Source organism: Ambystoma mexicanum, chromosome 4p, assembly GCF_040938575.1.
Source record: "Ambystoma mexicanum isolate Mex_15411 chromosome 4p, UKY_AmexF1_1, whole genome shotgun sequence".
In the NCBI taxonomy this organism is placed as follows: Eukaryota; Metazoa; Chordata; class Amphibia; order Caudata; family Ambystomatidae; genus Ambystoma; species Ambystoma mexicanum.
Genome location: NC_090927.1, coordinates 973,615,874 through 973,632,491, shown reverse-complemented (window position 1 = coordinate 973,632,491; position 16,618 = coordinate 973,615,874). Strand labels below are relative to the sequence as shown.

At 42.6% G+C, this 16,618-nt stretch overlaps 1 protein-coding gene across 2 annotated transcripts in view; it reads left to right on the top strand.

Moving 5' to 3' along the window:
• Positions 1–16,618, top strand: part of ARMC2 (armadillo repeat containing 2) — a 948,787-nt gene that overhangs the window by 146,719 nt on the left and 785,450 nt on the right. For both annotated transcript variants that reach the window (XM_069606547.1, XM_069606546.1), the window contains one exon: positions 8,897–8,969. In XM_069606547.1, coding sequence (XP_069462648.1) covers positions 8,897–8,969 — 73 coding nt within the window. The remainder of the gene's footprint in view (positions 1–8,896; positions 8,970–16,618) is intronic.

Here is a 16,618-nt window from a genome sequence, read left to right as displayed (position 1 = left end):
TTAAGCCAAAAACACTTTTGCCACATGTCTAGAGAGACTGATGAAGGTATATTTGAGACCATTTCCACTTTGATGAAGCAAGGAATATTGTTACCATCCAATTCTCCATGTAGCACGGCTATGTCCCCAGTGAGAAAACTCATGGAGAGGTTGTGGAGATCTATTCGGGACCTTCGTCCTCTGAACAATATAGTCGAAGCTGAGTTTCCTTTAGTTCCAAATCCGTGACAATATTGTGCAACATCCCATCCAAGACCAAATATTGTAGTCATAGATTTTTAAAAAATGTGTTCTTTTCAATCCCCCTTCACCAAGACTAACAGGATTTGACTTCCTTTTCCTATAGAATGTTTTGCCTGAAACATACTTGATTACCCCAGGGGTATTGTGAGTCTCCTTCAATCTTTAATGGAGCCCTCCATATGAACTTATGCAATGTTCAGCTCGAAAGTGCAATAGTTCAATATGTGGATGACATTTTGGTGTGCAGTGAGACAGAAGGAAGATGTAAACAAGATTCCATTAAGCCCATGACTATCCTTGCAGAGAAAAGGATAAACCGTGGATAGAGAAGAGCTCTTGTATATAGGACAGTTGATTTCTCATGAAGGGAGGAAAGTGACGCCTGAAAGGGCAGAAGCAATTATGAAGACCTCGGAACCTAAAACCGTGAGGGAAGTGCAACAATTTGTAGGCATAGGTAACTATTGCAGGGCCTGAGTTTTGGATTACAGTACATACATTCATCCAGTTTTAAAAGGGCTTAAAGAAGCACAGGTGGGTAAGAGTAAAATAATGTGGACAGATGAAATGACTGAAGGATTTGAGGAATTAAAAAAAAGACGATCAGTACAGCCCCTTTGTTGGGGATTCCAGATTATCATGAAGAATTTGATTTATTCTCCCATTCAAATGGAGAAGTTATGACAGCAGTCCTTAAACAAAAAACATTAGGACATGGGCACAAACCATTGGCCTATTATAGTAGGATTTGAGATCCAGTTGTGAAAGGGCATTATCCTTGTGAGCGGTCTTTAGCTGCTGCTGCATTTGTGATTGAAAAAGTATAACAATGGGATGTTCAGTAACATTATTTATTGAGCATGCATTATTTGTGATTTTAGAGACACTTAAGAGTACATTGGCCACACAGAGGGCATCAGGATACAATGTAATAATATTGAATCCTGCGATTAAAATTGTCAGATGCAAAACAGTGAACCCAGCAACGTTCATAGCTGAACCAGTTGGAGAGGATGATTATGTACCTGATTGCACAAAAAGGTCTAGGAGCCCCTCTGCCGAGAACAAACACTGCCAAATAGCCTGTTCTATGGGACGCTACTCAGGAGGGTCTACAACCACATTTTAGGGTAATCCAGACGTGGACCCCTTGCTCACTGTGTCTTAGAGAGTATCAGCTTCACCTCACTGATGAGGCCCGACTAGGCCGAAACACGTGTCTGGGGTTGCTGATGGTGCTCTTCTTCAGAGGATATTTGCCTAGCATTTCGGTGCTGGACTGCCCTTGTGGGGGACAAAGACTTAGGAGAAAATAGATATTTCTCCTCTATGACGGGTGTATTGGGCTAAAACGTGGTGGTAGACCCTCCTGAGTAGAAGAAATTCCATAGAACAGGATATTTGACCCATGTTCATGCTCCCACACTCCTTTTGGAACTATGTACATGATTGCACAAGATTTACTGAGAATTATAATGAAATTCCCCATGCTAGAGAAAATGCCCTCGGGGGTTGGAGGTTCTTCGAAAATCGATCAAAAGACTGGCAAAGAGCATACTGGATTAGCGGTAGTAAAACTGAACTGAAAGGGTGAATTTGAAGTAATGACAAGCATGAGATTGTCTTCGCATTACTCCGCACAGGCTAAAGTATTTGTGGCGCTTATCGCTGCACTTCAGAGATTTGAAGATAAGGAAGTGCCGGTGTACTCTGACTCCGCCTATGTGATGTCAACCGTGCATGCAGGTCTGTCACGTTGGAAAAGTAGGGGTTTCCTCCGCGCAAATGGCACTCCAGTGCAACGTGCAGCCCTATTGGATAAACACATTGAAGTACTAGCACTCCCATTAACGCTTGCAGTCTTAAAATGCGCACAGCATTCTAAAAGGACAGATTTAATTTATCGTGGAAGCAAAGCAGCAGATTTAGAAGCCAAAAAGGCTGCCTATTTCCCAGCCATTTCTGATTTTGAAATCGAAAGTGTTAAACAAATTATAGGACGGTGCATGTTGGTAAAGGAGGGCTTTAACATGCTATTGTCCAGATAATTGAAATACAATGGCGAGCACCACAGGAAGAGAAGGATCTATGGAAGAAGCGGGGGTGTTCCTTATCCTCCACTGAGGCAATTTGAAGACCGCATAGCATTGGAATGCTAGCATTGGAAGGCCAGTTATGCCTCTAGAATTATTAAGGGTAGCATTGGAGCAACTCCACTAACCTGCGCATGTGACTCGAGAGAGTCTAGCTGCAACAATTGCAGAAGAGTGGTTCTCGGTGAATCTGTGAGAACGTGTGGCACAGTTTATTGTAAATTTCATTGTGTGCCATAAATGTACTGCAGGGCACACTTTGCGAACAGTGAGAGGAGGAATTCCTAGACCCAATGACCCATTTCAACATCTACATATAGATTATGTAGACCTGTTGCAGACATGCAACGGTTACAGATATATGCTGGTGGTATGTCCTTTTTTTAGATGGATCGAGGCAGGCTCATGCACACACCCTGATGCCATATGCACTGCCAAAATCCTTGTGCGTGAAGTGTTCCCAAAATGGGGTGTGTGACTTTCTGCGGTCTGACAATGGACCACATTTTGTGAATGAGCTGTTTTAACAAATAGTTCTTTCATTGGGAATTAAGCACATGTTTTCTTCTGCTTATCACCCACAGGCGAATGGCGTTTGTGAGCGATTAAACTGATTATTGAAGGAAAGAATAGCAACGATAAAGAAAACTTTGAAGAAGGGATGGTTACATTGCCTACCCCGAGCCTTATACGCTTTAAGAAATCAGCCTGGCTCAGATCACATCTAACTCCTCATGAGTTAGTGACTGGATGCTGCATGAGAACCCCCCCCCCCCCCTTGCTCATCCAATTAGATTAAAAACTGATGCCCATAGTGTAGCAAAGACATTGGGTGACGAGATGCATGATTATCTAACAACAATAACTGCAAGTATTTGTTTCATTTCTCAACAGGTCCAGACTCGAAGGGAGGGGTCAAAGAGAAGAGACAAAGATGATCAACTTATTGAAGCAGAGGATTTGTTAAAACAGCCAAACTTATACCCAGGACACCAGGTGCTGGTATGCAAATGTGTATGCCCTTGGAGCATTCATAGCTTTGAAGGTCCATACGAGGTGGAGAAAGTCGCACATCAGCAGCCAAGTTAAACGGACGAAGAGCTTGGCGTCATTTGCACGACATCAAGCCATATGAAGGAGATACTTTGACCCCTCCTGCAGCTACCCGCAGTGAAGCAAGAGAAGAGGTTCTGCGTATGCAGACTCATTGCATGGCCAAGAGTAAAGACAAGGGAAGTAAAGAATACAGCAGCACCATGGAATAAAGGCTGATCTCTTTTTAACATTTGACAAGGAGTAAGCAGACTTGCAGTTATCTTGGAACTTTGTTTAAGACTGGCTAAAGGAACTATGCATTAAAGTACCAGAGCTGAAAGAAGAAAAGCACACTTCAACTTTATCTTTTGCAATAATGTTGCACACATTCTTGTATGCTGTTTTCTCCTGCATATTACAGTCTTATCCAGCTTTAATAAGAAGATACATTAATGTCATAACGATTTTTGGGAAACCCAAGAATAACTATATTATTTTTAGGATAATTGTGGCAATCCCCTTGCAGTTTTTGATATAAAGGTGTGATTCATAAAGACTTGTAAAGTTAAACATTAAAAAGGTTGACTAAAAATGAGGAGATTTCAGTATATTGGAGGCTCATTACCATCAAGGAAATCAATGAGTTTCCATGGGATACTAATTGTTGTCATTCTGGATTATAATTTGTGTTTTCCTCCTGATTATTGTGACATTTAAACAAGTTATAAGAAACAATACAGAGATGTTAGATGACAATGAAAATGTACTGTTGCCCCTGATGAAATCACAAACAGCATTTTTTATAATGTTACAAGGCATTCATTTTGATTTAAAAGGGATGTTGGGGAAATCAAATCAAGGTATCTTATCTTGACAATTCGGCTCATTTAAAGAATAACCTATGGTATCAGCGCATGAAAAAGATGGGAAGGAGAACATCAGATGAAAGCTGCTATGTGTGTTCCCTTATACCTCATGCTTTGGGAACTTCTAAAATATTCATAGCAACAGAAGTATCGGTGAAAAAAGCACATTGATTGACACATCAAGCACTGCTTAAACAGCAGACCGTTCCAAAGCAGAACAGCATCCATAGTGTGGGTGAATATAGCGGCATCTCAGAGAGAAGACAACTATGTACAAGATATAAAGTCAAGGGAAAAGCCAGAAACAATGCATCCGATAATGAAATATGATCAGCCTGGAATAAATGGAGCAGGTATCAAGATTGAAGAAAACAAGGTGCAACAATGCAAGCACAAGAAAGGGAAGGAAATACATGAATGCTGGGAGAAAGATGAACTACGAATTTAAGGAACAGTGCTTATGCCTGAAGGATGGTCTGAAGGAGTGGCCATGTGCAGAGCAACAGCATTGACCGAATAATGGGAAATACTTGTGGCAAATCCAGAAAAGGAATGCAAAACCCAATGGTCTAAGATTGCAAGATTGTTGACATGGATCGACAATGAGGGAGTACGATTGCAGATACTGCCCCTAATGAATGCGTCTTTATACTTCAGAAATAATGGTACAGTAAAAGTTGGAGAGAATCACCAGAGTGACTGAATTTTCGATGTACCAGGCATGAAAGAAAGAACAGCAGTCTTAATGGACCATTATTGGGCCTGTGGATCAGGAGAATATATAAAGTTGTCACTATAATGTGGAGGAGTTTGTTCATTGGTGCTGGTACCACAAAATGGCCTGCATATTACAGACTTCCCAAAGATGGAGGCGCACACACCTGCGGAGGAAAATATTGTTTTACTGAAGCAGAGGAGAAACAATTACTTCTCAGCAAAATCAATAGATGACATTTCAGATGAGCATGCGTTATTCAGCAGAACAGCAGTGATATGCACAGCTATATTCCTGCCAGGAATCGAGACTACAGTGAATGCCAAGTGGCTGCAAATCACCAGACAGGAGCTGCTGCAGACGATCAACATGACAAAGGATTTAATGCAATCAAAGAAGAGTTGAGGACAATCAGGCTCATGGCCCTCCAGAACAGGTATGTCCTGGACTTAATCACAGCAACGGAAGGAGGTGTGTGCACCAAGATTGGGCCGCCTTGCTGTACATTTTTATACCTGCCCATGATGAAGACAATGAGACTTTGACAGAAGCAGTAACAATTTTGTCAACCCTGCATACAAAGATGGAGGATGAAGTAGACAAAAGTGAGGATGATGGCTGGTTTTCACCTCTATTCTCAGGGATTCCAACTTGGTTTACAAACACCTTCAAATTACTCGGCACAGTACTAGTATTGGTACCGTTAGGATGTTGTCTCATAAGGGTAATTTTGGGCCAATGCAAGAAGACAGCCAAGAAAGCTATTGGAATGAAGATTATGATTGCTATAGATGCTGGAGAGCAGATGCAAAATGAAGAATGTACCCATGAGAATATAAAGAAGTGTCCCATTCACATCCAGGAATGAATTTCTACCCTAAGGAGCATATAAAATATGTAGGATGGTGGATATTCTGTCCACCATCAGGTGATTGCTGTCACATGACTTGGAGTGTGGATGAGCAAATTAAAAATGCAGGTCATCTGAGGGGGGTGACAAAGCTATGGGTCCCAAAGAAACGATCGTATGAAGAGATGATAAAGGAGAATGAAAAAGAGAGCAAAGCGAGGAATGTGGTCAAGAACTCAACCAGATGGGGGAATATAGAGGAGCAAGTGACACATTTCCCCTAGCTCGTGCCCCTTAAATGCTGTCATACTGGAACAGCAGGAGAAGGCTATATGTTGGACCCCATGTGTTTTAGAGAAAATATGCAGTTAGACAGCCGTTCCGAATGTCCCCTTGTGCTGAAAGTGTGGAAGGATGCCATATGGAATGATGTCAGCACGAATCATTATACATCATGGAGCACTGAGTGAAATCTGACGAGGGCAGAGTGTTGTCATAAAGAAGATGTATGAAGCCATGCTGAGACAATATAAACATACTTAAGAGTGACGATGTAACTGAAGTGACAAGAGAAACATGTACGAAACGATAAAGTAATCATGAACGCAATAAAAGACAAAGCAACTTGCTGGCCAATAAGTGTAAATATGTAGTAACGCAAGGTAGAAATGATACATAGAAGCTTGCTGTAGAGGAATATATAACGTGACAAGGACAGACATTATTGGAACATTGATGCCAGCTCGTATAAATATTCAATTCAACTACTTCAGAAGCCGACCAGGGTTGGAGCATCGGGAGACGCTGGAATAACAGCTTTATGTGCAAAACAAAAAGGAGTTGATGTTGGCTTGGGATCAAAGATGCTACTTCAAGAAATGCCCTATTTCTCTAAGATTAAAAGAGAAGAAAACATCTCAAATAGCCAAGTATTGGACAATTAAAAGTGTATAAAGTCTATGTACGGTAAAGCGAGCAGGTCCCTCAAGGCCAAAAGGAGCAACGACACCCAGTATAATTGAATGAAATAGCAGTAATAAGAGGCTGAAATTGACATATTTCTGGTTTCTTCACATGTGACTCAGAAGTAAAAAACAAGGGCTATTCATTAAGCCTTGAATAAAGATAGTGATGTGCTTTCACTCCTTTGAATGTCCTAGAACCGAGAACAGGCTTCAAGGTCAACTACATACAGAAAATGTTGGCTGGTGGACGGTCTGATGAGAAATTATGGACTCATTGGGAAGGTGTGGAATAATCTGATGTAATCCAACCACCTGGGTTTCGGTTGCTTACGTGCTGTGAGTTGAATGTCCAAGGTTGGGTGAGAATGCCAACCAATCAATGGGTCTCTGAGGCAACCGGCTAAACAATGTTGCAAAGACCAACCCACTGTAATTATGTTTGCTATAATCTGTATTATATGTAGGTAGTTTGATGGCCAATGAAGTACTAACACATATGTATTCTATACGTGTTATGTTCCCCATATCCAATCCCTCCAGCTAATAGGTTTTATGGTTTGCCACTTAGGATGACGTCATAGATTACACATATTGGGATATAAGACCCCTGCGTAATCAAGTTTGTGTCAGTGTGCAAGCATCTGTATGATAAGTGTCAGTTGACACTGCTTTATTTACTTAAGAATACTTTGCCATATTCCTTGAGTCTGTCCGGTTATTTTGGTATGAGATCTTTACTGATAATTCCATCTAGCACAAGAGACGCTTCCATCCCACCATATGATTTGAATTGGGACTATTATCATTTAAAGTCATGAGCAACTGGTAATCTTTGGTGTTGTTGAGGAAATGTATGTTAAATCAGTATGCTAATAACTCAAGAATTCATTTGATCGCAAACTTACTCCAAGATCAGTACGAGAAATCTTTACAGTCTGGGAAGTTACACTGTTTGGAAATAATGTCTGCAGCAGATATTACACTAGAATTACTGTTGACGGATCCTTATTGTGCAACTATTAAATTGTGGTTTAATGACTGGAGGATAACGTGGGTGGAATGTAATGTCTATAAACTGTTTAAAGATGGTCAAATTTGAAATGAAGCTGATGAATCAAATTCCTTTATATTTTAACTATGTTTCCATGTCCAAAATCTTAACCCTGGTTTTTAAGATTTTGTTTTAATTTATGGCCAACAGAGAGTTTAGGTATAAGATTGAAGTGGCCTGTGGAACAGAGAATTTGTTGATTTTTGTATAAAAATTAAATTGAAACATTGAAGCATATCTTTGTATCCTGCCTAAAACATTTAGATCAGAGGAAAGTGCTTTTACAATATTATTTTAGTGATTATAGATTTTTAACAGAGGATAATTTATGGACAATGCTTTTTAGGGGACAGCCCATTTAATTAATTTTAGCAACAGCGAGATTTTTACTATTTGTAAAGATTGTATTAACTGATATAAATTCATAGAGGGTCGCCAGCAGGTTGCTTTCGATGCGTGAATTATCACTTTGTAAAAACGGAAAGATGGTATTCTATGTAGGCTTTTAGTTTGTAAAAAAAAAAAAAATCTTTTTATTGTCAAGAAATGTATTTGTTAAGGGTGTAATGAAATCTTTTCATGTATTGAAAGGTTGAAATGTATTCAGCCATAACAATAAAGAAAAGCACTTGTTATACAATATTGTCTAATTCAATAACCTGTATTCCATGTGTCCTATTTATATGCTAAGGTTACAAGAGGGACTATGATTATACCTTTTCAGATGAGTGCACCCTCTCTTTAACAAACACAATCCAGACAAAAAGAGGGGAACATGACTACTGAATCAACAAGGAAGATGTGTTGCATGCGTGTCGAGCAGGCTGAAAATGGGCACACTGGATGTGACTGACTCTCTACAATTGCTGTCCATTTTAAAATGTGAATGTTTGTCTATATTACCCACTATGCAACCTTCACATTCACTGCAAACACCTTAATATAAGCTAGGGTTTTAATGTGGCTAATAGAAAGTTTTACCAAACGACATCCATAGCCACTTTGGTAAAATTGGCAGTGATATTGTGTGCAATGGGGCAACCTAGGTTTAATGGGCCTTTTCTTTATTTCGATACAGCCTTCATGCCAGCAGTTTTGAATCCCCAGACTCGAGACCAGTCTCTGGCGCTCGTCTCAGCCCGTTGCACCATGTAAGTACATTTGTCATATAATCACTTCTCAATTGAACCATGAAGGTACAAGATTGACTTTTTGTTATGCTACTGATAATTTGGATCCACAGTACGCTGTAATAATGCGTTTCCGCTTTTTTTGGGGACCCAACCGTTTTGTATGAAAACTAGATCATGCAATATGTTAAACATGAGATTTTCTGTTAGCTCTCAGTGCCAATATGGCCAAAACAATGCATTCACATTATTTGCATTCATTTAATTGCAAATTGATCTTTTACTTCCAGTTCAATGATATAGCTATACAATCTAAATTCTTACGTGTAAAACAGTGTGTTTTTTACCATTAATTCTCACAAACTTGCACGTTTCAGACTCTCTTGGCTGCCACTGGGTCTTTGGATATTTTACTTAACGCAATAATTGATGTAGTTTGTCGTTTTTATTTTGTAGGGCTGGTTCCTTTTGACAAAGTTTCTCAAAATATAACCACAGTGCCTTATCCCTCTTCTAGACTTTTGTGATCTGTTAAGTTGACTTCTTTGCTCCATGTAAAGTTTGAAAGTATTTTTTTTTTCTTTCAATCATTCTCATGTTTAGGCTTGTTCTTTGCACTACTTATACCAGCATGCATTTTAATGACTATTTTTCTTTGACTTATAATGGCTTTTTTAACTTCAATGTCACCCATAATTTCAATTGACTGTTCTCTTTCAGTTTTTCTTAGACAGTGGTCGATTCCCTTGACAACATGTACTGTAATCTCAATTCATAATTACTTTAAATGTTTAGTGCAGTTTTTTAAAAGAGAAAAATAGGTTCTTGCAGCAATGATAGGCTAACTCCATATTCCTGTCTTCCACCTTTCAAGATCACATTGGACTCTTCCTCTTGCATGAGAATAATACCTTTGTCATTTCGAAAGCTAGCAAAGATATTCAGTTAGACTAATAACGGTACATTGCTGCAAGATCCTCTGCTTTTTTACTTGTTTTAAATAACTCTACAACCTGCACCTCTTGGTGGGCTAAAACGTATTCCCACCTCCTTTTTAAAAAAAAATGTGTATTCAGAAGGAATTGAGAAATCTGTGCTCTTGGAAGAAAAATTAAAAATAAAGTTTGTAAAAAAAAGTGTATTCTTAGACTTTGGATGGTGCTTTTAAGCCTGTGTATCAGCAGGCAGTTCCATGCGCTCTTTTCCATTTAATTCATTTCTAGACTGGGCTAGTTTGGTAAAGATACATTCACTGCGACGTGGCTGATATTGATCAAGACATAAAGGCTAGATGAGGGAATTTGCTTTGTAAATAGTTTATTAACACACCTCTACAAGTTGGTGACAAAATAACAGACTTGTAGGGTCTGAACTAAACTAACATTGTCAGGATTATTTTTTATGATGTGTATTGTGAAAAGTAAAGCATGTTAAAACCAAATGTTCTACCAGTTCTCAAAATGCCCAGGTCTGGGTCTTTTTTGCAGGAGGATCATAAAATATTTTGTGAATTTATAGTCTTGGGCTTCAGCGTTTCCCACACACCTTTTCTACTTTATATCTTAGTATTTGGCTTAAATGTTTCCTGCACCCTTCTTCAACTTCAGGCTTTGTACGAATAGGAGCTTTGTCTGGCCGTTAGCACCTTATTGGTGTCTTTTGGGGAGCTCTGAAGGTGGTGGTGTGATTGGTCATTTCTTCAAAACCTTGGTCGGACCCTGTGGAAGAATGCAGACTGTACTGAAGTCTTGACATGGTTATCACTTGGTCCTTCCGCCTCAGGGTCCTGGTTCTCTAGATGCCCGCTATAGTCTTTATTCTCTTGAGGTTTATCACCATCTTTTCTTCACTCTAGATCTCCTACCTTTCTTGCGATGTGAATGCTTCCTTCATCTCCTTACCTTTTCCTCTCCTCTGCCATACCTTTCTTTACCCTTTCCTCCCCTAGTGCCTTGATGTTCCTGTCTTTCACATGTTCAGTTCCTTCTACCACCTCTGCCTTTACATCCTTGAAGTTATACCATGTTTCCCCTTCTTTTCACCTCCTCCTTCACCTTATGGAGGTTTCTCCCCTCCTCCCCTTCTTTCAACAATTCTTATACAAACTCCTTAACCCTCTCCTCAAGTTCTTTCTCCTTCTTGGTCCATCTCCCTTGGTCTGCTTACACTTAATTTGACTCTGCAACCAACAATCTTACCCCCCTCCCCTTCTGCATATCTCGCTTTAGTTCTCTGCAACTTCCTTACCTTAGCCCCCTGGGCCTTACTGGTCACCTCCCCGAGGGCCATTTTCCGTCCTGGTTGGACTCCCATAGTTTATCTCTTCATAGTAGTTGAGGCCCTCTGTGAGGATTGGCTGACTTCCCCACCCTAGTTCAGGTCCTTCTCTTCATCTCTATAGATTTATGTAGAATTCTTGCATCAGCGTGAGGTAAACTAAGCCTATAGGTGCTTCAGGCTCTGTAGATCAGCTGATCCCTGAATCAATTTAAGGGACAAGAGCATCTAACGTTGCAATTTAAAATCCCCCCCCTTTCTTGGCAGAGGTAGTTTGAGGGGTCAGAAATGAGAGGCAGGCACAAAGTTGTAATGTTTTTAACATCAGACATCTTTATTAAACCAAAAAAGGGGCTGGATGAAAACCTTTCTGTCCCTATTCTAAAGAGGGTTTCCCCACCTAGAAAACTAAAGGCTAAGGATCAGTCTGTGTCTCGTTGTCAAACATATAAACTGTCCTTGTGTCCCAAAACATACTACTCTGAACCTCGCACTAAAATTGCAAGGAAATGTATCTGACTTCTATTTGGCAAAAAGTGTCCACAACTAAGGCCAGTTACCAAAACTAAAAGAAACCGTCTTTTCCAGGGAGGCGTCCCTTGATCCAGAGAGTGATTTCCCATCCCCTGGATTATTTCTTTCAAACAATATATTCTTACGGATGGCAAAAAGTGTTTCTTTCAAATAATAACTTCTTAGGGAGCAGCAAAATGTCTCTTTCAAATGACAGTTTCTTAAGGATGGCAAACATGTCTCTTTGATGTACTTCTTTATCATATACTTTGCAAAACTAATATGTTTCTCTATACAACTTTAATGGTCATCCTGGTATACTCTCCTGCCAGGGATCTGTTCTACTCTTTATACAACTTGATTAGACCTCCTGGTATACTCTCCTGTCAAGAAATCCCTTCTGGGTCTTACAGATCCTCTGGTGTACTCTCCTGCCAGGTATCCTGCCTTTCAATGTTCACTGGCTTGTTTGTTCCCTTCACTAGAACTTCCTCTTATGTTCACTGTCTTTTTAATTCAACACATTATGCTAATGTATTGTGCTTTCTGCTTTACTGGCTTGATGTACTACTTGTTCCAACTTTCCCCACACTGGCATCTCTTGTATGGGGATGTGTTCAAATTCAGCCTTTTTTTTATATCTTCATTACTATTCATTTGCTTGGGTAATGCGTGTTCCAATTTTCCCCACACCGACATCTCATGCATGGGGACTTGTTCAAGCTCTTTCTTTGTATTTTACTGGGTTGGTATTCAAATATCATTGTCTGTTCATATGTCTGTCTGCACGCCCCAGGATCCCCAATGGCTCTGGGCAGAATCACTGGTGCATTGAAGCATCTCTGACCTGTGGCACACTGGCGCTGTGAAGTTACTGCTGTGGGACAGCCTCCCAAGCAGTGCAGACCTGTCATGACGCGCACGCCATGGAAACTATGGAGACAATGGAAGAAGGGCTGATTCCATTCTACATCCGGCGGTCTAGTCTTCCACGCGCCCTCGCGCGTCGTGACGCATTCAAATAGGCGTCACACACGGAAGTCGAGGCGTTGCAACCTTGCTATTCCGCTAGGTTCTCACGCTGTGTATTCTCCGCACTTGTTCCGCCTGTGCCTCCTCTTGTTTTCCTACTTGACCGCCCTCTTGTGCTGCTCGCTCGGTTCCGAGCCTCTCCCCATCCGGCTCGGCTTCCTGGATTCCCGCCCCTCTCGAGCAGCCTCTTTCCCTCTTGCTTGGCTCGAGTATTTTCCTTCGTTCCTCCTGTCCTGTTTGCATCCAGTTCGCATGCTACTGTCTTGGTATGCTCCTTTCCCTCTGCAGCCTTCAGCGCTCCCTCTTCTACCCTCGGTGCAATATCCTTCCTGGCCACCGCTCCTGTTACCCAGGCTGAAACTCTTCCATCCACCGCCAGTATTGCCTTCTGGGAATCGGAGTCCACTCTTCTCACTACAACGACAAGCCTTCCTGTCAAAGCATCTGCAGTGCTGTTGACATCCCAGCACACCAGGGTTTTTTAGCTACGCTTTTCCCTGGTTTTGGGGGCAGGCTCCCTGAGGGCCCCCTTTGCCTAGCTGTCTGCCAGCTGGCAAGGTGGCCTCTGGTGGAGTCCTAAACTCACTAAGAAAGGACTGGACCACTGGAGAGAAAGAAGAGCCATTCATACGGACAGTTCCTCTGAAGAACCCAGTACTGGTGAGGAGGAGGAGGAGGAGGGAACTAAAGAGTGCATTTATCAAGTACACAATATTTCATCGCATGACAAGACCTCCTTTCAGCTCGCCAGGCAGCACTGCATTCACCTGCCAGTACGACTGCTCCTTTGCACAACCATACACCCAGCAGCTCCGTTTTCATTGCCAGCAGCAAAACAGAAAGTTGATGGCTGGAAGGTTTTGAATTAATCATAACCACGGGCAAAGCTCTGGGCAACCTTCCAGACCATTGTTTTTCAGCCTGCCAAGCCAATACAGAAGGGGAAAAACCATATGCAAATCAGGCTTGGTCCTACCCCAAAAGGGGCAGTCCAACCCGAACTGCTAGGTCACATCCCTTCTGCACGAGACCACAAGCATCCGCAGACATGTTTCAGCCTTGTTGGGCGTCATCAGTGAGGAGTAGCTTGGGTCTCTAGGCCCGGCAGACTCGGGACCCACGTCTGGGCATACCCGTCCCACTCGGGGTGACTTTAGCAAAACAGAAGGTTGATGGCTGGAAGGTTTTGAATTAATCATAACCACGGGGAAGCTCTGGGCAACCTTCCAGACCATCGTTTTTCAGCCTGCCAAGCCATTACAGAAGGGGAAAAACCATATGCAAATCAGGCTTGGTCCTACCCCAAAAGGGGCAGTCCAGCCCGAACTGCTAGGTCACATCCCTTCTGCACGAGACCACAAGCATCCCCAGACATGTTTCAGCCTTGTTGGGCGTCATCAGTGAGGAGTAGCTTGGGTCTCTAGGCCCGGCAGACTTGGGGCCCACGTCTGGGCATACTCGTCCCACTCGGGGTGACTTTAGCAAAACAGAAAGTTGATGGCTGGAAGGTTTTGAATTAATCATAACCACGGGCGAAGCTCCGGGCAACCTTCCAGACCATCGTTTTTCAGCCTGCCAAGTCATTTCAGAAGGGGAAAAACCATATGCAAATCAGGCTGGCTCCTACCCCAAAAGGGGCAGTCCAGCCCGAACTGCTAGGTCGCATCCCTTCTGCACGAGACCACAAGCATCCCCAGACATGTTTCAGCCTTGTTGGGCATCATCAGTGAGGAGTAGCTTGGGTCTCTAGGCCCGGAAGACTCGGGACCCACGTCTGAGCATACCCGTCCCACTCGGGGTGACTTTAGCAAAACAGAAAGTTGATGGCTGGAAGGTTTTGAATTAATCATAACCACGGGCGAAGCTCTGGGCAACCTTCCAGACCATCGTTTTTCAGCCTGCCAAGCCATTACAGAAGGGGAAAAAACCATATGCTGGTCCCCTTTTGTAATGGCGCAGACAGGCTAAAAAACGGTGGTGTGGAAGGTTGGCCCAGAGCAATTGCCAGTGGTTTAGATTCATTTGAAACCTTCCACCCATCACTTTTGTGGTCAGTTTGTTTCTCCTTGTGAGAGAGGGTATGCCCATACGTGGGTCCCTTGCTCGCTGCGCCACAGGGAACCAGGCTGCACCTCACTGAGGAGGTCCAACAAGGCCGAAACATGTCTGGGGTTGCTTGGTTTTCTGTGCAGAGGGGACCTGGCCTAGCAGTTCGGGCTGGGCTGCTACCTTCGGTGGCGGCAGCTGCTGACTGATTTGCACATGACTGGTCCCCTTTTGCAATGGCGCAGATGGGCTAAAAAACGGTGGTGTTGAAGGTTGGCCCAGAGCAATTGCCAGTGGTTTAGATTCATTCGAAACCTTCCACCCATCACTTTTGTGGTCAGTCTGTTTTCATTGCCAGCTCTCCTACGGTTCTCACTGGGTATGCAGTATCCTTTATGGTCGCGGCCACCCAGGTATGGCGCGCTTGCGAGCAGCGGAGTGGAAGCTCCAGCTTCTCGCAGCGCGGCCCTTCTCCTTACTGCTGTCTGCTCCGCTTTGCCTATCTGTGGCTTCGCTTCCTTCTTCTCAGGTTCTCCTATTTTCAAAGCAGACACCATTTTTAAATGTCCCGCTTACTCGGTCCTCCCCAAAACAACTTGTCTGCACGTTAAACTTGGTGTATCTATTGATCCATATTAACTATTTCCTTTTCCTCCTCTCAGTACCTGAGGCTTTCTGGGAATTGGAGTTCATAGATTTTCTGTGACTTTCAATATAATATTCCTCCTGAAAATTCTGGCCCACACAGCCTATTTACAACTCCAATCTCACCCAGAAACCAATAACCTACTCAGCACTCGCCAGTCAGGTTTTAGACCCAGACATAGCACAGAATCCACCCTCCTCGATCTGAAGATTCAGCTCGACGATATCAGTGGCAATGGGGACCTCGCCATAATATCCTCTGTCACCGCCTCACTACTAATACCTTCAACCTCTCCCCCGAAGCCACCAACCGGATCACATCCTTCCTGAGTGAGCAAAATTCTAGAGTCTTCACTGGTGTATAAGCGGCTGACCCCATCCCTGTCTCCTGCGGGTTATTGCAAGGGTCCTGCCTCTCTCCCACACTGTACAACAGGTACACCAAGCCCCTCTTTGATCAACTGGACAGTCTCAACATCCCTTACATAAACTTCGCTGATGACACGCAGGTTCTTGTTGAGCTCACTGGCAACTACGAGTTTGATTCTGCCAGCATCATTCGTTTCTACTGCCTCATTCAGGCTTGGAAGGCTAATCACCATCTTTGTCTGAATGATGACAAGACAGAACTGCTTATTGTCGGCTCTCCACATCGCCTGAAACACTCAGAACTGCCAGCTGCAGGAAGGTGTCATTTCTGGTAAGTAGGGATATTTTAGTGAATTGGGACGCTAAAGTTTCCACAGAGAATGCGACCAAAATTAACGCAATTAATGCTAAAATGATCCATATGCATTTGGTAGATGTTGCGAAAGATCCCTTGGGAAAGTCAAATATTGGGATTGCCCAGATCAATGCTATCCAGGTCGCATGTCTAAAAAAGCAAAGAAACTGCGATCTTCGCATACTAAGGAAGCGCATTATATGTCAGTATGCTTACAATCGCCAGAAAAACATGATTGAGGCGCGTTATAAGCAACAGCTAACCCTGTTGCGTCGGGCAGCCCATATTCTAGCCAACCAACACATGATTGGCCTGCTGTGTAAAAAAAAAGTCCGAGACGTATGGGCCATTTTAAGAAATCCTGTAGGAAAAGCCGATCTTCGTATGGTGGCGGTTATTTTAGGCCCAGAATGGGAGGGGTTCTTTAGTTTGA